General features: G+C 39.8%; 2 protein-coding genes across 5 annotated transcripts in view; one reads left to right on the top strand and one right to left on the bottom strand.

The window, feature by feature from the left end:
- The first annotated feature begins 378 nt into the window (after positions 1–378).
- TRAFD1 (TRAF-type zinc finger domain containing 1) lies at positions 379–11,706 on the top strand. Its single transcript, XM_026060355.1, has 11 exons — positions 379–444; positions 1,894–2,029; positions 2,104–2,157; positions 3,482–3,890; positions 5,373–5,639; positions 6,535–6,605; positions 6,801–7,013; positions 8,775–8,907; positions 9,219–9,531; positions 10,318–10,378; positions 10,764–11,706. Exons 1-11 carry the CDS (start codon positions 401–403, stop codon positions 10,806–10,808), a joined length of 1,746 nt encoding a protein of 581 aa, XP_025916140.1. The 5' UTR covers positions 379–400; the 3' UTR covers positions 10,809–11,706.
- Positions 11,707–12,625: 919 nt separating this feature from the next.
- HECTD4 (HECT domain E3 ubiquitin protein ligase 4) overlaps positions 12,626–22,877 on the bottom strand; it is a 77,948-nt gene continuing 67,696 nt past the window's right edge. For all 4 annotated transcript variants that reach the window (XM_026060345.1, XM_026060346.1, XM_026060347.1 and 1 more), the window contains 8 exons: positions 21,755–21,874; positions 21,460–21,615; positions 19,460–19,563; positions 18,426–18,647; positions 17,769–17,935; positions 17,078–17,273; positions 16,043–16,265; positions 12,626–15,602 (listed from right to left, as the gene is read on the bottom strand). In XM_026060345.1, coding sequence (XP_025916130.1) covers positions 15,466–15,602; positions 16,043–16,265; positions 17,078–17,273; positions 17,769–17,935; positions 18,426–18,647; positions 19,460–19,563; positions 21,460–21,615; positions 21,755–21,874 — 1,325 coding nt within the window. In that variant the 3' untranslated portion in view covers positions 12,626–15,465. The remainder of the gene's footprint in view (positions 15,603–16,042; positions 16,266–17,077; positions 17,274–17,768; positions 17,936–18,425; positions 18,648–19,459; positions 19,564–21,459; positions 21,616–21,754; positions 21,875–22,877) is intronic.

The following is a 22,877-nucleotide window of genomic DNA, read 5'->3' as shown; positions in this document are numbered from 1 at the left end:
CATTAGGCTCGGGCCGCGTCTCCTCCCGGTCTCACGGGGCCGGGCGGGGGCAGCCGGCAAGGCCGCAGGTGTGGCGGGAGCTTGTGTCACCTGCGTGCGCCTCGGTGCCCCCAGCCCGGGGGGGGAACGGTCCCTGCAGGGGAGCTGCCGCTCAGCCAGCGGGGACTCCCGGGGCTCTGCAACGCCGCAGGAAACGAGCATTAAAATAACCCGCTGAGTAACAGGGGAATCTTTCAGGCTCGTCGCTGAAAACGGAGCGTGCCGCGTACTGGAGGCGTTACTGTGTCACCGCGAAAGACCCGGTGGTCGCCAGCAGAGTCCTGCGATTATCTTGTGAGCACAGCTGAAACTGTAAATGTTTCATTGTCCTCTCTTCCAGTTCTCCGACAGAAAATTGGCTATGGCTGCAGTTACAGAGCCGGAAACCCAGCTGTGTGGCAACTGGTAAGAAATGAAACTGAATACTTGGCAGAAGTGAAACTGCGTGTTGCTTGCTGTGCTTTTGACAGATAAGCTCAGAGGTCAAATGAGTAAGCAATGTATGTTCCCTTCAAATGCTATGAAATACTAGAAAATGCAAGTTAATTGTGAGAATACTTTCTTTTTAGGAACTTTTGGGTTTTGTTTTTTCCTTTTCGAGTATTAGCATCTTATAAAGCCACTTTTCCAAACAAATTACTCAAGTTTCTGACTTAGAGGTGACTAGAGAGAAATCAAGGTGTTAAGTGAAAATGAAGAATTGATTATTTTTTTTCRACGAAGTGTGGATGGAGTACTTGATTCTGAGTTTTGCTTTAACAGATGTGGGGCTTAGAAGCAGAGAAGTAAAAATAGAGTCAGTAGGTACATATTGATGTGGCAGTTGTTTCTCTTTGATTAAAAAAAAAATCTTTCCTTGGAAGCTGCAGTGTTGGTAATACATTTACTGATAATGATCTAATCTCAGAAGTCTTATTTTAGATACAAGCAACTGAAGAAGTTGATGTATTTTCAAAGAGAAACATTGAAATCTAAATAGTTTCTTGCAACATCAGCCTAGTTTGTTTGCAAGAAGTGAGTATGCATTGTTTAGACAGTGCTGCTGGACTTTGTTGCTTTGCCAGACCGTTGGCTTGTTGGGGCCTGGCAAGGGATAAAACTGAAGAGCTGTAGTGGTTTTCCTTTGTGGCAGGGAAGGGCACTTAGTAATAACTTATAATGTCAATTTTGGTGTTTTGAAGGCTGATTTCTTGGCGGGGGGGGAGGGGAGAAGGGGAACTGATACTTTCATCTAGAAATAATGCTGCCTGCTTGAGATAGAAATAGGGCTAAGCTCCTAGTGCTTCAGTTCCACCTGTTCTTTTCCAAATGGACCTTTTTTGGTTTGTTTGTAAGCATTGCATCCTCCTGAAGATAGGAAAATAAGTATCTTTGAAATTAAGTAAGTTAGGGATCTTGGGCTGCAGAGTAATATGGTTGCTGTTATCATTCAGTTAGCAGGTCTAGAGTAACAGAATCTGCTGTTTATTTTTTTCCCAAGCAGAGCACTACTGGGTCTTCTCTCATAGTCAAGTTCTTCCTGAGAAGRAACCTTTATCTTTTCAACTGATCTATTAACTTGGACTTGCTGATAACTTGTATATGCTACAAAGCTTCTCTTTCACATAAGGAAATTAAGCCACCTTGATTTTTATCTTAATGCAGTGTGAAAATTGTGACCTCTGCATGCTGTATACATTCATATGCTGACTATATGGAACATTGAGGCCTGGTTGGGTTTACCTTTCTCTTTAGTTACTCAGTTCTCTAAACTATGAATTCTTAGAAAACTTTCTTAGGATTTTCTTTGAAAAACTGTTCAAAATTGTTGTCAGCATATTTTCTGAAAAGTAACCCTCTGTGTCTCTCTCATAGCAAAAAGCATATTCCTGTTGCCAATTTCACCATCCATGAAATCTACTGTAGCAGAAACATTGGAGTATGTTGCTACTGCAATGAATCAATCCCAAAGACTGAAATGAAAAACCATATTGAATCTGAACATGTGCAGGTAATGAACAGATTTTGCCTATAAAAATTGCTGGGTTTTATGGAAATGAATCTAATGAGATGTGTTTATTGCAGGTTACCTGTAAGTGTAGTATGAAGATAGAAAAAAGTCTCTTGGAGGATCATGAGGTTGGTGGACTTTGTGTTTATAGACCCTTGTAAGGTACTCAATATTTTCAAGCACTCATTCTGGAGCTTTTCTGTCAGCCAAGACCTGGATACCAGCCTGTGATTTATGCATGTCTTTGCTGTATTTAACCATGCTTTCTAAGCTCTGAAAAAATCTGTTTGGAAACTGCCTTAAAATGGTGTAAGCTGCTCAAACCTCTGTATCAAAAGGGTATCTGTGGTGATAGGTAGTTTTGTCCTTATTAGTGATTAAGATGGAAAATGATATGCTACTTCAGAAGTTCAGAATATGATTAACTTGATTTTTATTCCCTTAATTTTACACATTTTTGTCTTCACTGCAGTCATTATATGAATTTTAAGAGCTTGTCATGTCTGAACAGGCTTTTAAAATAAACTAAGATAGGGCACGGTGGGATTTTTTTGAGTTACTGAATCCAGTTCTATGCTGTCACCTTTTTATAAACTTCAGTATTTTGTTTTCCAGTGGGCTCATTTAAAGGTAGCTCTGAAAGAACTGCCACGCAAGTCTGCTTATTGATGAGGAAAAAGTGATTTTCATGGAGAAAATGTCCAGTGCAAAACACCTCAAGTGGTTTATCCTGCAAGTTTGTGTGTGGAGCCTTTCTTTTGTTTGTAAAGCAAATGATGATCTCTTACTGCATCATCTTTTATTTTAACATGTATTTCACATACCTTTGAGCAAGCATATGCTTAAAGTTTTACAAAGTTAACCCCTTTTAATGGTAACTTATCTGGCATTTAATGTAGGGTAAAGAACATATGCAAGCAATTATTGGTGAGTAGTAAATGCACTGTAAATCTGCTCCCTAATTTAGCACACACTAAGTTTTTTTTCCCTTTCTTTCTTTTTAGTACTACTTTCAATGAAATAATAATTAGCATTGGATCTCAAGACCATATCTAAAAACTAACTTTAAAAAAACTCAATGTGAATCTACTGTTCCGGCATTACAAATTTAAAAAAATTTTGAAAATCTTTTCTTTTCTTCTGTATTATTTTTGTATGTTTTATTTTTATGTTATTTTTTATCATGTTTCTCCTGGGCATGGTAATTCAACACAGAATGTTCTGAATAGTCAGACTACCTCAGCAGGCATGTTTATGATCACACAGGTTATACAACATGTTCTTATATTTCTTGCATAGTATCTTATTTCAGACTATTCTTTGGTGTAACTTTGTATCTGGCTAGAGAAACAATAGACTGTTCAACTCTTGAGCAAACTGAGAACCTCCCCTCACCTTTGCATAAGTCTTCAATATGTGAAGAATAATCCCTTTTTCTTTTTTTCTTTTAAGGCGTCAGCGTGCCCTTTGCGTCCTGCAGTCTGTCAACATTGTGACATACAGCTTACATTCAATAAGCTTCATGATCATGAAAGTTATTGTGGAGCTAGAACCGAGACGTGCAGTGGGTGCGGTCTTAATGTAATGGTAAAAGATCTGAAAGAGCACCCTCGAGTCTGTGGGAAAGAGGTGAAAAAAGTAAGAGTAAGCAAAACAGTGCCTCGCTTTGAGCATGAGGATGCAGATTTGCGTTCCCTTCGAGACATTAAAAACCARCTAAGATCAGATAACTATGCTGGGCCTTTGTGGAGAATGCCCAGGGTGCTAGAAAATCAGCTTTACAGCAGCTGTGTAGGAGACAAAACACTTAAGGCCATTAGTAGAAGAAATGTTTCAGCAGTACAAAGAAATCRGAATCAAGGTAAGGGGTAGATAAGGGTAATAATTTGCTTCTAATTTGACATTTGGCAGTGATCCAAGTATAAGGTTTTGTAGCTGCTTTATGTGAAAATACTGAATAATGAAAACTGCAGAGGCAATGTGAGTGGGACTTTTTTCTACTGTTGAATAGAACTGCAAATATATAAGCCAGTCAAAAAGAGAATTGCTGAGATACCTGGTGTTAAAGGCTAGTACCTTGCCTGTTCTATTATCAGAACAAGTAGCTAGTTTAAAAATGAAATTGGAGTTCTTTGCTCACTGCAAATTCTGTCCGTTTTTATTTAGCGGCTGTACTCTTCTTTGCTTCAGTTAAGTAAAAGGGTAGGTAAGATCTGTATGTGGGTTCACATATGTGGTGCTGAGCATTTCTGCCATAGAAGCCTGTTCGGACATAGCTGAGATTATAAATGCCTCTGCTCTTTCCACTTAAGCCTCTAATCTCTTACCTCARCATGCAGAGGGTCATGTCATGTTTTAAGACATACCCTTTCCATGAGCTCTCTGCTGAGTGTATGCTCTGCTTTGTTTTGGACCACTCGGGGGATTTAACACTGCAGAATACTAAATTATAGTCTTCATTGTAGAGGACTGCCTCACTTGTAGAAATAACTTCTGGGTTTATTAATAAAGCTAAATAATCTAGAGAACTATAACTTGTAGGCCACTTGTGCTAAATTCAAAAGAGTGTTCACAAGTAGGGTTTTTACCCACGTTGTAAGCTTTATTTAAAATTCTCATACAATCAGTACAAATTAAATACTGCAGCTATTTGAAATATGCCAGCATGGGGGAAAAGCTTAGCCTTTCTTTAGATGTCATTAATTCAGGCTTGGGCCCTGTCTTGGAACCCTGCTTTTTTTAAGTGCAGCCTTGCTACCAGAAAGTGTTTCAGGGTTTTGTTCTGTATATGTATCACTCCCACTGTTCTCAGATATCATATCATTAAAAGGAATTAGTTTTCCCGCTGATGTATTGAAGAAACAGGACTTGAAATGTTTTAACCTCGTAAGGAGGGACTAGACTACAATATTTTATTTGGACCTTGTTCACAATGTAGGTTACAGAACTTTCCTCAATGTAACTTTCATAAAGCTCCCAGTGCCTGTTTTAACTAGCTGTTCAGTCTTAAGGTCAAGCTACGAGAATCTTATGTGTTTTCTGGTAAAATGCTCAAATGTTCTCAGGCTCAAGCCTTACATGAGCTTGTGGCATAAGGGAAACAACTTTCTTCTTTTTCTCTAGTTCCCTTTCTTTGTTACAAACAAAAATAGGGTGATTCTTCCTTCTTCCTCCAAAATTTGATGCAGGGGGTGTCCTGAGGCTTTGAAAGGCTGAACTCAATGAGTGTYCACATCTGCACATGTGAAACCCTCTTAGTGTAACTAATCTAATGTTTTTAAGAAGGTAACTGCTTGTTACAGGGCTAACGTTCTCTAAAACTTATGATATTTATCTTTTGAAGAGGATGACCTGGAGCAGCTGGAGAGAAATAAAAACACTAATTCTTCACTTTATGAAGAGCAGAATGCCAGTTTAGACTACATGTTAGCCCTTAGCCTACAAAATGAGAATAATCCTCACAATAATAGTGCAGCTGAAATTCACAGTGACTTCTGGAAAAACTACTACACCAAAGAGTCTGTGCCATCTGCCTTTGTTAATGAAATGGACAAGTCAAACATCTCTTACGACTCTCTAGAGTCTTTTACCAATTCAAACCACATAAAAAGTAAGTATAAACACTGACTTTTTTATCCCCCCTTTAAAATTTGGGGCAAGGGGGAGGGAAAGACTGCGTTTTTGGCATTGGAGTGTTAAAGATTTTTCTAGCATTTTAAAAATGCCAAAATTGCGCTCTTTGCAACTCCCTCTAAATCATTTTTAGATAATTAATACACAGGAGATTAGACACTGCATGAGTAGCATATTCTAGAATTTTTCTTTCCTTTTCTAAGTTGTATCTTCTGGTCCCTCAAAATTTAGCAATACTAGTGTTTAAATTAATAATACCTCTTTGAAGGAAGGAGGAAAAAAAAAAAGCTGTAGTGAACTCTGACCTTGATATCTTAAAATTATTTTCAACTTAAAACACTTGGAAAAAGTGAAAGATGTTCTTATTATCCTAGGGTTGCAAAAGTGCCTTCCATTCAACATGAAACAGTAATCTCTCTAACTTGATGTCATTCTGAAGTGTTTTTTTTAGAAACAGAATGAAACAGTCTGTGCCTGCCAGGGCTGAGAGATTAGTAACAAATGAGTAGGTGACAACTTTTTCTGTTGAATAAACACGATAGGAAGGGAGGATCTGAGGGGACACCTGAAGTGCCAGGTTATTTTAAAAAGAAGAAGGTACTGAAGGATTATCTGTGGTGGCGACAGGCTTTTGCACCAGACCAGTGAATACATATTTGACCCCAAAAGGTTGTTCTCGTTCTGGGTGACCTGATTTTACATGCATGAACCTGACCAAGTGGGACTAGAGTAACCATTTCCTCCCTGCTTGCTTCGAGTGCTTCCCGTGGCACAGAGCAGGAGTCTGTTGCTTAGGAATTTAGAAGATCAGTTGATCTGATTGCAGCAGACCTCTTTATGGTAGAGGATGTAACCTTTTACTTACCTTGCAGGCAATGAGATCATGTTGCCGTGTGAATTTTGTGAGGAGCTCTACCCTGCTGAAGATCTGATTCTTCATCAGGTTTAGTACTTCTTGTATTGTATTTAGAAAAATGTCTGTACTGCAAACCCCTATTACTGTGACTTAAAAAGGGTAGAGTGTTTGCTCAGTGATACTGTCAGAACTGTCGCAAGTTCTTGTTTGCATAGCATGATTTTTAAAAGGCCGTTTATGCTAAACAAGATGGCTAATTTTTCCATGTTGCTTGCATAACAGACAGGCTGCAATCCAGCAAGTGCCTTTGCATCGTTCAGTAAAAGAAGTTCTCCAAATCCACGAAAATATGATGATTTGCATGATTTTGGGTCTGTAAGCAGTAGATTTCTTTATTCATCCCGACCCCAAGCTGTCCAGGCAGAAGGAAACATTATCATTCCATGTGAATTTTGTGGCATCCAATTAGAAGAGGAGGTACTCTTTCATCATCAGGTACTGAATCAATCCTGGGACCAAACTTGATCTGTTGTATCTAATCTAGTTATTCTAGAAGTAGGCTAACTATAGCAATTCCTGTGACCTTTTGGGGCTGCACATTCCAGGAATCCATGTAATTGTCCCCTACATCGGATCTTCCTGAACAAAGACTGTTGAGTCTCATCTAAAATGTTGTGGCATGCTGGGGCTCTTACTAAAAAGAAAGAGCAATTACTTTGAAAGCTCTTATGATGAAAGCTAAAGAAAGGGCACTGAAATTGCACAATATAAATGGTTGACTTGTACATAAAAGTTGCTTTGAAAACATAGGAACCCGGAGGTATGAATTGCAGCTGAGGCGGGAGAGGAGTACAGGCTATAACCGGAGCAGGCAAGAAGGGAAGAGGACAACATAGACTGCAAAGCTGGGAGATGGAGAAATGTTCCTGATGTAGAAGGGTGGATGTAAAGAGAGGAAAAGGGCAAAAGCTTGACTGTCTCTGAAGCTAGGTCTAGCTATGCCTAAGAGAGAAGCGGTGGGTTTATGAAATGATGCTGGGTTTATGTACATGCTGTAGAGTTGTTAGAGTATTCTGATTCTTCTATAGATCACTGTCTGGGATTTCTAATATGGAAGGAGCACTAGATCTTGGTACTATTTAAGCTGTTATTGGTTATTTCTGCTTTTTAAGAATGTTGGACAAATGCCAGTTAGAGTGCTTGGTGCTTTAATACTTTTGTACACCCTCTAAGGAGCAGATTTGGGGAGTGGCGTACATGTAGAAGAAATAGTCCTCTAGAATTGGCTAATGTCACAGAAGTTGCAGAAAATGCTGAGCTTGCTCATTTTCTGTTTCGGAACTGAAGGAACTGGGGAGTTGATGGTGGTTCTTGCAGTCCTAACTAATAAAATAATGAAGCTGTTTTTTTGGATGGGGGTGTGTGTGCTCTTTTTTCCCTTCCTCTCCTTTTCTTCTAGTGATAGTAAGATCTGATAAAATGTCATACCTTATCCTTTGCTAAATAGTGCTTGAAATGAAGAGGAATTTCTATCCACCTTCTATTACAGTTGGCTATTGGAAGACTTCCCCCCCCTCCCCCCACCCCCATCTAATGATTTTTGGAAATGCAGACTCCAAAGACTGCTTTTTCCATAAGCTTTTAGTATTTTTGGTGAAGCTTGTGTATGATGGTCAGGACTTGTTAAGAATTAGTGACTGGAGCTGAGTTGCTACAACATAGTCTGTCTGCTAACCACCAAAAGGACACCGTGTATTTAATATTTTGTGTTCCAAGTAGTGCTCTTGGTGTCTCAAAAAGGTGAGGAAATCTTTTCCATTCCAGTTCATAATGGCATTGATACAGAGTTGTTACCTGGAACTCGATCAGAATTACACTTAACAGCACTTCAGACTGCTTGCTACATGCTTGGGGTTGGCTTTGCAGGGTCATTTTTAGGAGTGAGAGACAGAATGCTGAATAACAGAATATGGTCTTAGGTTCGCTGGTAATGAGGCCCCAAATACAGTGTGTTCTGTTCAGGAGGACAGACTGAGACTCGGTTCCATTTTTGCATAGGTCCTGTGATAGCTGGGAGCTATTCCTAAACTGTATCTGTAAGAGAAAATGTGGTTGTCAACAAGCCAATATCTGCCTCTTCCTACAGATGCATCCCTACTAACTAAGCTTTTTGAGAGGTGATGCTTTGCAATGTTTTCACAGGAATAAATCTGAATGAGCTGTCACTTAAATGCTCAAATTTATCTTTTGCTTTAGGACCAATGTGATTTGCGCCCAGCCACAGCCAGCCCAGCGGATAGCTTGCCATCAAAGCATCCACTGTCTTCTCAAGACAACACAGAGAGAAGAGAATCGCCGGAGCTGGCTAGGAGACGCATCAGGCATCAAGGTGTGGGCAAAATGCAGACATAGGACATTGTTTTCCTCACCTTTGCAGGATTGCTGTTCATGTTCCAAACTGAATAGATGTTCTTATTCTGTTCTGTCTCCAAAATGTAAATGTCTTCAGTTGTCTACCACTGTTCTAGTTTTATGTGAGAAAGATTGAATCACTGAAACTCAATGTACTAAAGATCTTGGTTATGAAATTTCATGCTGCTGGAATGGAAATTCTAGTTTTGTTATTATAATCTGAAGTGTCTCTACTGTCTCATGTTGCATTTGCTGTTCCCAGTATGTGCTCTCTTCTTGTCCTTTCAGGAGATGTTTCTCCTCGGTGTATAGAAGGCTTCAGGCAGCAGAGGCTTGGCTATCCTGCGCGAGGAACCAGACCACTAAGTAATATGGCAAATGCCAGGAATGCACCAGTGACCTCTTCTGGTACAGCGAGAGCTGGTGATGCCCTGAATTTGAGAGGGAAGCCTAGGAAGGTGGCTGGTAATGAGGGAAGACCAAAGAACAGGGCTGCAATTGAACCTGCAGGTGGGACAACGCCACGTACACGACCAACTCAAAACTTTCATTCAGAAGCTTTCACATCCAGCTTCTCAAGAACTTCTCCAACACGACCAAGGTAAGGTCTATGTTGAGGTCCTGAAAACTATCTTTGGTTTCAAGCAGCCACACTGGGCCTGCCCTAATGGATAAGGTGCTGTAGTGGCACTGTATAAGCAAGCTTTGCTCTGCTGAAAGTGGGGGGACAGTCTTAGGCTTGGCGCATTCTGATCTTTGGATAATGACAACCCAACAGCAGAAATAGTGACAAATCCCTTCCAGTCCTCTGCCTGATTTCCCTACAGTGCAAATCTAGATTTTGCTGATATTTGCCTGTGGAGTTTCACTCAATTTGGTTGGTACCTATCTGACTCTCAAACAGCAAAGTTCGTTTTTTTTCTATGAAAATAGAGTAGACAATAAGGTCGCTTGGCGACGAAGCGTGGGATAATGCATGCTTCTTATTTTTTTCAGAGACCTCAGTAAGACTGGAACAGCTTTCTCTTTACCCCTTCAAAAAACAATCACACCTAAACCTAAAACGAAATCCAAAAATCTTAGTGTGGTACCCATATGGCTCAACACCTACTTTCTTTGCTGCTTAATCCAGCTTGCATTACATGTAGCCTGAATCAGCTGTTTTTTCTGCAGTGCATGTGTATTATTGAAGTGCATTAAGGCAAAATGAATAGAGGATCTGGCTCTTCTGCTACAAAAATAACTGGGTTAGGATCCAGGGGGAGAATGAAGGGCTTCTAGATCTTCCAAACTCTCCCTGGTTTAAAGGGACTGTGGTTATTCAGCAGTAAAAGCACTAGGTTTCTGGAGGTTTACGTGATCTGAAAGCTTCCATGTTCTTCTACAGCATGGGGAATGGAGGAAGGATGTCGGATGTTCCAGTCAGCTTCAGGAACAGGAACATAAAGGTAAAGCATCCAGTGCGAAGCAAGAGATTGGTGTTTTGTTCTGTGTTCTGATGTTGACTAAATGGCTCCATTTCAGTGCTTCAACAGACAGGTTTCTATTCTCGCCTTCAGAGGTTAGAATAAATGCGGAAACGTTGTCATGTGCACAGTGTTAAAGTGCTATCGATTTGCTTACTGCATGCTTAGCTTATCCTGCATGAGTGGTTAATAAGAAAGGATATTTCCTGCCTCATTGTCACTATAAGTGGTACCTACGTGAGCAATACACTTGCCTCTCCTTTTTGTATTGGTTTTGCTGGGATGATGAGCTATTACARTCCTTTCTGCTTCAGGGGGGTTTTTATCAAGCACTCTTAAAACATCTTTCTTTTTCCCTTCCCTCTAGGCAAAACCCCAGAGCCCAGAATCTGGTTATCCAGAGGACAAATGATCTACCACTTATGAAATATGTATTTAGCACTCTACGCACTCTTACTATGCACTACAATACTTATTTATCTGAGCGCAAGTAACTGCTATATTGCCATGTTATTGAAGACTTTCTATCAATTTAAATTTTTATAGGCAGTGATCATTTTATATGTATTTTTAATTTGTGAGAGTATCTTACAGGTTTTTACTTCTGTGATCTATACTAGCAACATCCCAAATTGGCAAATATATGTCTACCTAGGGAACCACATGTTCCATGTTTCCACGTTGGCTTTTTGTGACAGCCAGTGCAAGAGAATTTCTTTGACATACTAGTCTTTAAGTCTGTTTCCTGCTGCTCATGTGCTAGTTATCCTGAAGAGAGCAACAATGTACAATGAAAAAGCAAAGCGATCTATCAGCCAAGGCTACCCTGGGGAAGAGCTGGTCCTAGCCACTTATTTATCGTGTAGTTGAGTACCTGTCAGAGGCCTTTAGGAGGAAAGGCTCCCTGGCTGGCATACTGGAGAACATCCAACTCTGCGAGAGCAGTTATCCTTATAAATTAAAAGCCTGGGTGGTTTGGCTCAAAACATACTCAACAGCAGCAAGTAGCTGAAGAGAGTAATAATGTGGCATTGCAGCTGAACCGCTTAAAGCTTCATAGTGTATCTATCTTGCAGGTCTCTGCATTGGCTAAGCAAAGCCATCTCTGCCTTTTGGGGCTGAGGGGGTCTGTACCTCCAGCTGCACGTCTTTGCTGCCAGAAGTGCCCAGGGCATGGACAGGTGGCATCATGATTCTCGGTGGATGAGCTCTAATCCCCTGGTTTTGTTCTGTGAAATGCTTTTTAATGCTGTATTAGTTCATGCTTTTTAAACTCCTTGTAATAAATTTTATCTAATGATGTCCTGAAACATTGTGAAGTAGAAATCTGTTATGTGAAGTGACATAGTAGAATGGATTGAAAAAGCTTCTTTTAGAGCAGGCTTATCACTGGGGCCAAATGACAGGTCACACAGAATAGGTCTTCACTAATTCATGGTCCATTGTTATTACCTGCATTAGGTCTTCACTGAATTCTGCTTTATTTGTTAGCATCCTATGTGCTTTAGGAGGAGGTTAGGGAAGGGGTAGTGTACATTATCTAACACCACGAACCTCCTGGAGCAGCTGGTGACCACAGATCATTACCCAGTAGAAGTTCTTGGCCAAGGCTTTTAGTAGAGGCCTCGTTGCATGCCGAATGCCAAGCCACTGCAGCCACAAGGATGGAATGAAACTAGTGATTGCTACTGTGATCTTGGTTCTAAAATAAAGACATTTTACGGACGCTTCCACCAAATGTAAGCGTTTATTAATACAAGAAAAGCAGAATAAAGATATTAAAAACAGGTGGCAATCAACCTTGCACTGGCATTTCTGGGGACAATTGCTATGGCAAGATGACAAGGGAACCTAAGCTGTCTCATCTGTTCTGTGAAGGTTAACAGGATGCCTTGGTTCAAAAACTGTTAGTATGAAAAATAACTCAAACTACTAAGCTGACAACTTGGTTTAGTCTGCATTATCTCTCAGGCAAGAGAAATATTGCACTTTCTCATTTAAGAGAAGTATTAGCCATTTTACTTGTTTTCCCTTTTGTACAAAATATTTACATTTCTGTTGCAAGTAAATACAAACAAATTACAGTGTATTAACCCATAAAAGTGGGATTTAAAAGCAGATAACCTGCAACTAACTTCTAGTAATGCTAATCCTCTGCATCAAAGCAGCTTCAGAATTGGAGGACTTTGTATTTCCAGCCCCAAATAAGGACACAGAATACATCTAAAGGGATGTTAAGAATCTCCTTTATGCAGGTGTACACTGTATGGCCAAGAGCACTTGACAGGTTAATGTTGTGTAAGGTAGTACCAGGATGGACACACACCAAGCTAGAACTAATACTCAACTTCGGCATTTTTCCATTGTTTAGTATAATTTTACATTCTGAATGAATATATTAAAAAAAAAATCACAAACCAATCTTTGCTTTGACAAACAAGCCTATTACAGACAATGTCAAGTTCATTTAAAGCACAAGGAAGTAACGATGATTAGAAAAGCTTTAATTAAAGGCCATTTGGGCTACAGCCCAACCACTGCAGCACTTCCTTTCTAGTAACTTAAAGACCCCCCCCCCAAAAAAACAACCCCCCCCCCCAAACCTAACCCTAGTTCTCACCAAGGGATCATATCATATTCTTCAGAAAAAAACCAAAGTAGATGAAGGTTATTTATTGTTGTGACATTTTTCCTGTAATAAGAAGCTTCATTTACACAGCAGGGTGTAAACAGCATTGACTAAAAGTTTGTTATTTGTAATCATAAATAATTAATTGTAATAAATATGTATCAAGTAACTTTACAGCACACTTTTCAGGGCCAAGATGCAGATATGTTTCACTCAAATGTGCTCTCTCTGGAAGGAGAAGAAAAACATTAGCAGCAGTTATCTTACTCACAGCTGTAATCATATCATTGGAAAAGACTGGCATACCGAGTTCTCAAACCCCTACGAGTGAGGTATTTGACTGCACTGCGCGTCCAATCAAAGTATTAAGGGCTTGAAATGAGAGATTAAAAAACAATACAAAATTGCAATTCAGAAGCATCAGAAAGAAACCCAAAATGTATCCTTGTCAGCAACAACAGTTCTGCCATGAAATCAGTTGACATTCTTCACATTTTCTGTTCGGCACCTGTTTGAGAATGCACTTCTGAGATGGGAATAAAATAGCTTCAAGCCATTTATTCTGCTTAGTTTTCCCCTTGGTCTCTGTAAACTCTACATGTGTGTTTGCCCTTACTCTGAATGATTTTTCAGCTACATATATGCTTCTACCAGAAAATGGACAAGATTCAAGAGTAAATATTATTCCTACATGTATCTGTTCCTTTGAAAGGGAAATACGTAATAGAATGGTAACACAGCTTTCCTAACAACAGGATTTGGAGACTCTGTATGCCAACAACTATCTCTACAACTGTTGCACACACATTTTTCCATTCGCTCACAGAAGAACAAGAATATACACACTTGTTTAGGCTTTTCTCTCTTACTCACATTTTATCTTCCAAGTACCACACACTCATCATTCCCAATATTCACAATAATATACAATAAATACAGCTTTTTCAATTCCCATTACCACTGACAAGCCAAATTAATTAGTGTATGCTGTCTTCTAAAGAGACATATAATACCAACCTTAAAGTACAGTTACACACGCATCATCGCAGACCTTTTGTGTGGTTTGATGTGCACTAAACACATCTGAAGGAAAATAACTAACTTGTAGCTCAGTACTGGCACTTAACTTATATAGTACGGAGCCGAGTAGTACAGCAGTAACTCCAGTATGTTCTTTTCGGTTCTTCAGCGCGCAGGTAATTAATTGTCATTTGTGTCTGGTTCTAAGTGATTAACAAAGTAATGTCTGACTTTTCGATGCCCCCAGTACAGGGCCATGCTCTTTTACATTAGTAAAGGAAGATGCATGTGTTGTTTCTTAAATCACTGCAGAACATATTTCACAAAATACAAAAGTTAAACTTACAGATTTGTTCTCTCTCTCTAGTCTGCCATTATCTTTCCATATAAAATAAAAGCTATATCTTCAAACAAGTAACTTTGTGCCTTCCCCCATCCTCCTTTTGGGTGTCATATTTCTAGGATAATTTGCTCTTAATTAAAGATCAATCAGTTTTGAGTACAAAAACAAGTTACAGGTGTTTAACCACATACTGATCATTCTGAAAGCCTGTTTAGAAACAGGATAAGGTCCCAGATTGTAAGCTTGAACTGTGGTATCTTACACCATACAGAGAAACCTCTCCAATACTTTAGTGATAATAAAGAAACTATTTTGTTAATAAACATAGCAGATATTCAAGAACATCCAGGGCAAGAACCCAATTGAACTATGGTCTTTTCACTGTTACGTTCTTTCAGTTATAAACTTTCCTAATTACAAGTGTCTAGCTGAAACCCTAAATTAACTGTGGTACCTACCAGTGTGCTTGCTTATAGTTAACAAGAAAGTGGTGGAAAGGTAAACGTGCAGTTTGGCAGCACGTTTTCTGCTATAAAACTCAAGCAAGTGCTGGAAGTTCTCAGGCTGTGAAAGAAGAGGTACCGTGCTCTGCACTTAGAGGTACCCAGAGTGATTCCTCCCCCAACCTGGTTAATTCCATTTTTGTACTCAAATGTTTTGGGGAGAGTGATCTATAATCCTTTACCTCCGAGTGCTCCCAACCTCAGAATGCTCTCAGTTTTGTCACGTTTGCATGGGTAATATCATTCTAAATTACAAAATTAGAAATGTATGTGTTTAAAGGTTTTTCAGAATTAAATTATACACAAACTGGTCTTTACTAAACTATCCTACAAATATTCCACAAACAAGGCAGCAAAATAACCAGTCCACCACAAAATCTACAAATACAAAATGTAAGTCTTCCAGTAATTATTGTAACGGGAACAATAGTTCAGAAAATAAATTATCCTCCAACTTTTCACATAGTATAATGGAGGTATATATATATATATTTTATGCGAATTGAAGGGTTTCTGACATAGCCGAGTCATGAAACAATCCAGAAAGTCATCTCTAGTCTTCCCCCTCTTCAGCTCAGCCGCTAAGTGGATCCTCCCTGTAGTGTATAGCATATCGGAGCTTTTCTAGCATTATGTCCAGAGACGAGTACTGAGGAAGTTTGATCATAAACATGCATGTTTCAACGCGAATGTACCGGGAATCTGGAGAACCTGCAGGGGAAACACAAGAAGGTGTTTGAACGCACCCTCACTTGCACCTGATTCTCCACGAGTAGCCTTCCCCCAATGCCCATTACTAACAAATATCAAAATAATAATTTTACTGCCTATGTGTGTCTCTTAAACCTTAAATACCACTGTGTTAGTCCTATCATTTTAAAAACACAGAAGACAAACATTATACAAGATCTCATTGTCTCTAGAGGGCAATGCTCTAAGTAGCTTAAGCTTGTTTTAAGTTTTATTTTGCAGAATTACATGGTTTGAAAATTCTCTCTTTTCTTAATTACAGCCAAAACCACCTGCATCTCTTTTTTCATTCTCCATACATTAAATACATGTTTAAATTAAAAAAGGGAGAACTGAAAACTAGAACTGCAACACGAGCAGAGCTGTTTTTATTAGCCTTAAAAGGCAGTAAATAAACATACCTGCAGCTCCATCTGGGGGTGCAATTTTCATGGGGTAAGGTGGGACGTGGGCAGTATCAGGACCTCCGTCTTTGCACGGACACGTGAATGGAATTCGCTCCTGGTTGCAGGCAAACTTTATGAACTTACAGAGCTCCTCCTGAGTGAACATTTCTAACGCGCTCCAGAAAAACTCGATGTGCTGATCGGTTTCCATCAAGCCCACCTGGTACATGGTGTGTGCCTAACAGAGAGAAAAGCAAGCCAGATGTCCGCTGCTGCTTCCTTCTCCCCCCATAAACCTTCCCCACTTAAACTTTAAGAGGATAAAAGGCAATGGAAATTATACCTCTCTCCCCAAGTTCTCCTGCCTGTTCAAAATCRTTACGAAATCCAGTCATGGTCTATACTGTTAATATACAGAGATTTTGTATCTTTTCAACCTATCTGCTTCTGCAACAGGCTTGTCCTAGTCTGTCTCCTCTGTAGTGCTGTTGGTGTAAATTTATTTTTCATCTAATTTGCAGGACTGGGACAGTTCATAATTGCTGCTAAGGAAAACAAAACACAATGCTAATACCCTCAGTTAAGGATATTCTACAACTTCTGACACAAGAAAACAGTTTTTTATGGCATATTTCTTATGGTATCAAAATGAAAGTATTTAGGATCAAAAGCTGTGTGTTACAGATTAAGTTTAGATTTTTAGAAGTTATTTGCAATTCAAAACAGGGGCAGCAGCTCTTTCAGTCCTAGCTCAAGTGGCAGGTTCTGAATAAAGCTCAATAAAATGGAAATAGTTTTGAAATTTGATGTTTAAAAAAAATTTAATTATTCCTATCTGGAAAAAGCCACACTCTTCTTATTTTTCTGAACCCAATTACATTTTTTGGAGGTAAAAGGGGGCGTCCAAGTACAGAGCACTGTTCCATAAGGACCATCATGGCTAAACCACAGGCTGAGTGAGGGTTCTCCCCTAAAACCTCCCACATGGAAAGGTCCTCATCTGCTTGTCAGATACGTAAGCTGTGCCAAAGAAGCTGCAGTACTTCACACCTTGAGAAACTCCAGGTTAATGTAAGGTAGCCCACATGTCCTCAGCTCCATCTCCAGAGGGGTCAGCGTAGTTAGAAGCTGCAGGGGAATAATAGACCCAAGTCCAGCACGCACTGCAGTCATGCACTCCGGAGTCTGCAGCTCACGCATCCTCAAGCTACGGATTGCTGTTGCATACACGTCCTTATTCTCCCATCTGGAAGGAAAAAGGTTCAGGATAAGAAAGGAGAGTGTTTAAGAATCACCCTCTTGGCCTACCAAAGGTCATTACACAGGAGGAGTCTTCGGAGGGGTCTTCCAGTGAGTTTCAGCTTTTCAATGATCGAGGCTGAGTGTTAAACTATTTGCATTCTGACGCTTCCCAATTCGATTCCACTTTCTTCAGCTTATTCCTCCTTCCTCAGGCTCATGTTACTGGTATCTCCCAAGCCTCACAGCTGTGGGTGTTCAGCTAAGCCAGGAAGCGGTCAGTGTGCGCTGCTCCTGAGCCGTCTATTTCTTACAGAACAAAAGGCAATAAACAGCACTGGAGATTCCAAGGTCCCGCCAACAAATGTAAACTGTTCCCAGATTTTGTCAGCTTTCAGCTTGTTATGAAAGCATCTCTCGAGAGCCTGGTGCTTGGAAAATTATTCCAGAGATGGTTCTTTCCCACCTAGTACAACTTCCTGCCAAGAAAGTTGTTACTCACCCCACTGGAATGTGCCTGCCTCTGGGACAAAGCTCCACTTCTTCCCCTGTCATGGTCAGGTAGGTAAATTTACAGCACGGCTTGTTAGGACAGTCGGGGCTCTCTGTTGCTAGATGCTGAGAAGCAATTTCTGCACACAAGGCTTCCAGTTCAGTCTCATCATTTATCTGTCACAAAACGCAAGAACGATACCTAGTGATGAGCATGTCAGAACATCCCATTCTCGTGAACCATCGAAGGTACCAAAACAGTGCACCACCTGCATCATCCAGTGATGTAACTGGTGCACTGATGTAATGTAATAACAGCATGAACACGGAAAGGCAGTAATTGCTTTGGTCCGTTATTTTCTGCTTTAGTACTATAGAGTTGCGTTAAGCATTTCAGAAGCCCTAAATTCCACTAAGCCTCGCAGCAAACATGAGGCTGAGCTGCTTTTCCAAGCCATCGGGATGCAAAAACCTAGCGCCTATACAATTGGCCAAAACACTCCACGGCGCTGCTCAAATAAAATAAATAAATAAAAACACCTGCTGAGCAGTGAAGGCAACCATCAGCATTTAGGGAGGCAGTAAGATTAGCTGCTGCTGGTCACTGGAACAATGTGCTTATGGGGGAAACTGAGGAAAAGGAGGGGAAAAAACAAAAGTTACTTACATTTTCAAATTTTTTGACGTAGTTGTAGGTGAGGATGTCAGCTTCCTGGAGATCAACATCGGGATCTAGTGGCTCTCCTACCAGGGTCTTCCAGAATGAGGGCAAAAGGTCAAGTGGAAGGGGAACATCTGCTCGAATCGCAATACCCAAGAGCTGCCCAAAGAAATGAAATAACTGCTCCTCCGCGTAGGTTATAGGGCTAGGCGTCAAAATGTACTTCCCCTTTAAAAAAAAAGMAAAAAAAAAAGCATACAGCACACAAAACAGCATTTAACAGTTGATGCATACCCTGCAGGCACGAACCCCAAAGTAATGTGGCCGTGAAAATACCGACTGGAACAAGTTGAATACTGTTGAGTGGGCTACAAAAGGATTTACTGAAGTGTAGCATGGAATCTGTATATATTCTACGGTGATATAATATTACATTATCTTATCACTTAATGATCAAAAGCAATACCATAAAGTCTGCTTCCTTGAGAGAACCCTGCCTTTACAAGCTCGGCTGATCAGCATTTCTCAAGCTTTTCCTGTATTTGTGTTACCAGTCTGGTATTTAAGTCTTTTAGTTGTTGGAGGTTTCTGAAATACAGTCTGCATATATAACGCCAGATCTGCTGTGCAGTTGGCCCTAAGTTGAGGAAAACAAGCAGCTGACTGTCGGAGACATTCACGGAGTAACACCAGCAGAATATGACTTCGCTTATTTGGAATGGACAATCTTAAAATCAGACAACTGAACAGATATATTGCAAGTAAACTTTGACCAGGAGTCAACACTGCAAAATGGAGCAGAATCAAGATTTCTTGGCTGCTTCTTCAAGCACATTTAGTACCATTTGAAGTGCAACAGGGGATTTATTGACAATCATTTTCAGATGTATCCGGCACGCGAGATCTGTCTGGCTAGATGTGTTAACACGGGCTGTTGATCCGGAATTTCATTCTGTATTAACTGAATGTGTTCTACTCCTGTTCAGACATGCATTCAGTGAGAGAAAAGCAACTTCAATTTTTGTACTGCGATATCACACCTTATTCTTATTGACTGCAGAGCTTGGGCACAACAGCAGAAGGGAGAGCAAGGAACTCTGCAACTCTTTACAAACTTGCCAGAGGAAGTGACGGAAGGATCCACCTGAAAAAGAGAGGGGAAAAATAATGAAATGCCCTCCTAGGCCTGTTACAACTACCTTTTAATCCAGAGTTTGCTGTTCTCCTTGAAATCATGGTTCAAGCCTTAGATTACACATCTCTGACTGCAGAAACACATGACTGAATAAAGGTGGGGAAGATGACAACCACAGCAGTCTATTCATGTGCAAGTCTACATTTCAGTAATTTAATAACATGCAAAAATATTCCTCTGATTGCCTCCCGCTGAATTCCTAAATGCTGCTTTGTCTTCAAGCACTGCATGTGTAAGACTAGCATAAACATTTGTTACTCTRTTTGGCCTCAAGTGGAATTCATAACTTGATTAGCAGATGAATGGTGCTGTCTTCATAACAATGTGGCTCTGCAGACAATGTATTTCCACAGCTAAAAGCAATGAGGCAATATATCAGGAATCATTACAGATGTCCGAGTTGAGGACATAACATTTCTCACTTTGGAGAGATTGTCAATAACAACCACAGATCTTAAAAAGAGAAGAATTCCCTGTGAGGGAACACATCAAATAGGCCTTTGTTCAGCTAATTTGTGCACACTTATAAGAATTTTCCTTTACACAGTTTGATAGATGACACTAGTCAGTAATCTGAGAAGACCATGCTGGGCTTTTCTTCTCTAACTCTGTCCTCCCCATGAATCTCCAATAAGGACCTACTACAATCAGCACATGGAGACCGCACTGATTTAGATCACTGCGATTAATTTTCTTCTTTGGCAAATACTTTATATTTGCCTAGATACCCTACCAAGCATTCAGCAGATGTGTAAAGCAAGATATCCCTGGCTCGCGCTTAATTTAAATCTCTTTCTGCAGTACTTGCTACCCACAAAGCATCTAATGGAGCTAGCACACCCAAAGCAAGTCAACATCCAAATGGGGCTGGACAGCATCCAGATAAAGGAGATTTTACAAAGTAAAATCTCAKAAGTTAAAATAGGATCAAAAGAAAAGAAGGCATAATAACATTATTTAATAAAATAAAATCTTGCTTAACACTTTCTGGTGAAAGGCAGTACTGTTATAACCTCAGGAGCCTGCCTCTCTACTAGTTAGGTGAAGCCAGGGCAGTCGTCCTTTATTAAGCTCATTCTTTTAACCAGTCACATGAGTTATTAAAATGATTACAAGAAATACTGCATGTCTCCTCACAGAACTGAGGAAGATGCAGTTTTAATACTGTTTTCTGCTAAAATCATGGATATTTTTTAAAGCAGCAAAACCTCTAGCAGTTTCCTATTATACCTATCACCACTTTGGCTTGCCCAGGACAAGCTGAAGCTCGTACTTCTGATGTCAAGTTGAAGACAACTCTCAAAACCGATTCCCTTGGGCATGACCACCTTTTATCTTTAAAGTTTGCATATTCTTTGACAACTACATTTGGTAAAGTTTCCTATATTAGCATTTAGATATCTTACTCTATTGGCTAGCCAATCTCACATCACTTTAACATTATATACCACAGTAGCATTACCTAACTTGCAAGTACTTAAAAATATTTGTTCTCAACACAGTCTGGCTTTACTATGTCTGGGCATCAAACACCCTGAGAACACATCCTTACTAAATGGTCTCCCCATGCTTCAAACAGCACATTATTACTTTATTTACTTGCTCTGGTTAAGCAAGTTGTATGCCTAGACACTCATACTTCCTGCTATATTAGCTAAAAGACAAAAACTATCTGGGTTAACTAATTCTTGGGAGCTTCATTTCTTTTCCATCTGCAACACTACTAATGTCTCAAAAACCACTTTTCCTTAAAGTTAACATAAGTTACATTTTGGAGTCCACCTGGAGTAAGTTCAAGACTGTACCTGATGTCACCGACGTCACTACTCTGTAATATGGACTTACTTGTTCCGTGAACCTCCTCCCCTGTGAAACGGATGTTGAAAGCGTAAGTAGGGTCCCCACCGCTGGCAAGTTTAACACAGAGCTGAGAGGATGGCACACAGGCTAGCTGTCTTGCTGCCTGACAGAAATAGGAATTTTCTGAAGAACGGATCTCCCCTATTTAAAAACAAAATTAAAAAAATAAACCCCCTACACTTAGAGTATTTTGCATTATAAGCAGCTGAGTTTAAGACTGATTTGACATGTCTTACAACAAATTAAAATGAATTTGAGAGAGAAGAAATGTTTTCCATACCTCCAACTATTTCCAGAGGATCCAGGGTGATTTCCGGGGCTGCATGATCTGCAGTTCTTTGGACAGTGGCATTCAGCACTCTGTTCATTACAGTTACTTTTGTGTCATAAAAGATTAAACCTAAATAAACAAACACATATTTGAGTATAGTTAATCTATCCTTCTACAATCTTATTTTCTGAAATTCTTTAACGGACAACAGTCGAGTAACAATTTCATCTTCATTAGGTAGCTAAGAGATGGCTAATCCACATCTTCAGCTTTTTTTTGTAAAAACATTTGCTATTAATTTTCACTTGGAAAAAGTGCACTGAAATAGAATGTTGATGAACACAATTCTCACGTTATATAAATATTTCCTAGCAACTCCACTAGAAACTCTGTAAACCAGAAACACCTTGCCAAATATCCTTCAAAAATCTGAGATGTTTTGACACTAATGCTAGAAGCAAGAAAAGAAGATAAATAATAGGCTTGTCACATTACACTATAAATCTGGACTCTCCACAAAGACAAAACCTTTGAATGCTCCACACACCCACATGTTGGGTTTGCAAGTTTTTCCTCTAGCTGGGTCAAAACAAAAAGCTTACTATTACACATTGATACCTTTGGAATTCTGTAGCCTGCCTTTCTTCAGATTAAAACAAGCTGGGGAAATGTAATGACTTAAATCTTATTTTTGTTTGTTGGAAGAGTCTAATGAAGGCTTGTAACAACTATTTTGAACTCTAATGCATGGTAAGTAATTTCTTGATCTCTTTGATTCCACCACCACTTCAATGACAGCTAGATTACCAACATGGCCTAGGATTCTCAACTGACCTACTGCTTGCTGACCAATGAAGAATTTTAGTTTATTACTGAGACTGTTGTAGCATATGGATACCTCAAAGAAGATCAAGGCATATTTGAAGGCCGTCTATAGACGGAAAAAATGGACCATGTCCCCCCAGGGTCAAGAAAGGTGCACAGTTTCTAGTAACTCCTTGTAATGATAATTCCTCACTTCCTGCTTTTTTCTTTTTTATACAAACAAACCAAAAAACAACAACAACCCAACAGTTCAAGTTTACATGAAATATGGCATCTTGTTTCTCTCTAACTCAGGAACACTGAGAAG

Source organism: Apteryx rowi, unplaced genomic scaffold, assembly GCF_003343035.1.
Source record: "Apteryx rowi isolate R43461 unplaced genomic scaffold, aptRow1 scaffold_168, whole genome shotgun sequence".
NCBI lineage: Eukaryota > Metazoa > Chordata > Aves > Apterygiformes > Apterygidae > Apteryx > Apteryx rowi.
The sequence above is the reverse complement of the archived record's forward strand: the minus strand, read 5'-3'. Positions and strand labels throughout refer to the sequence as shown.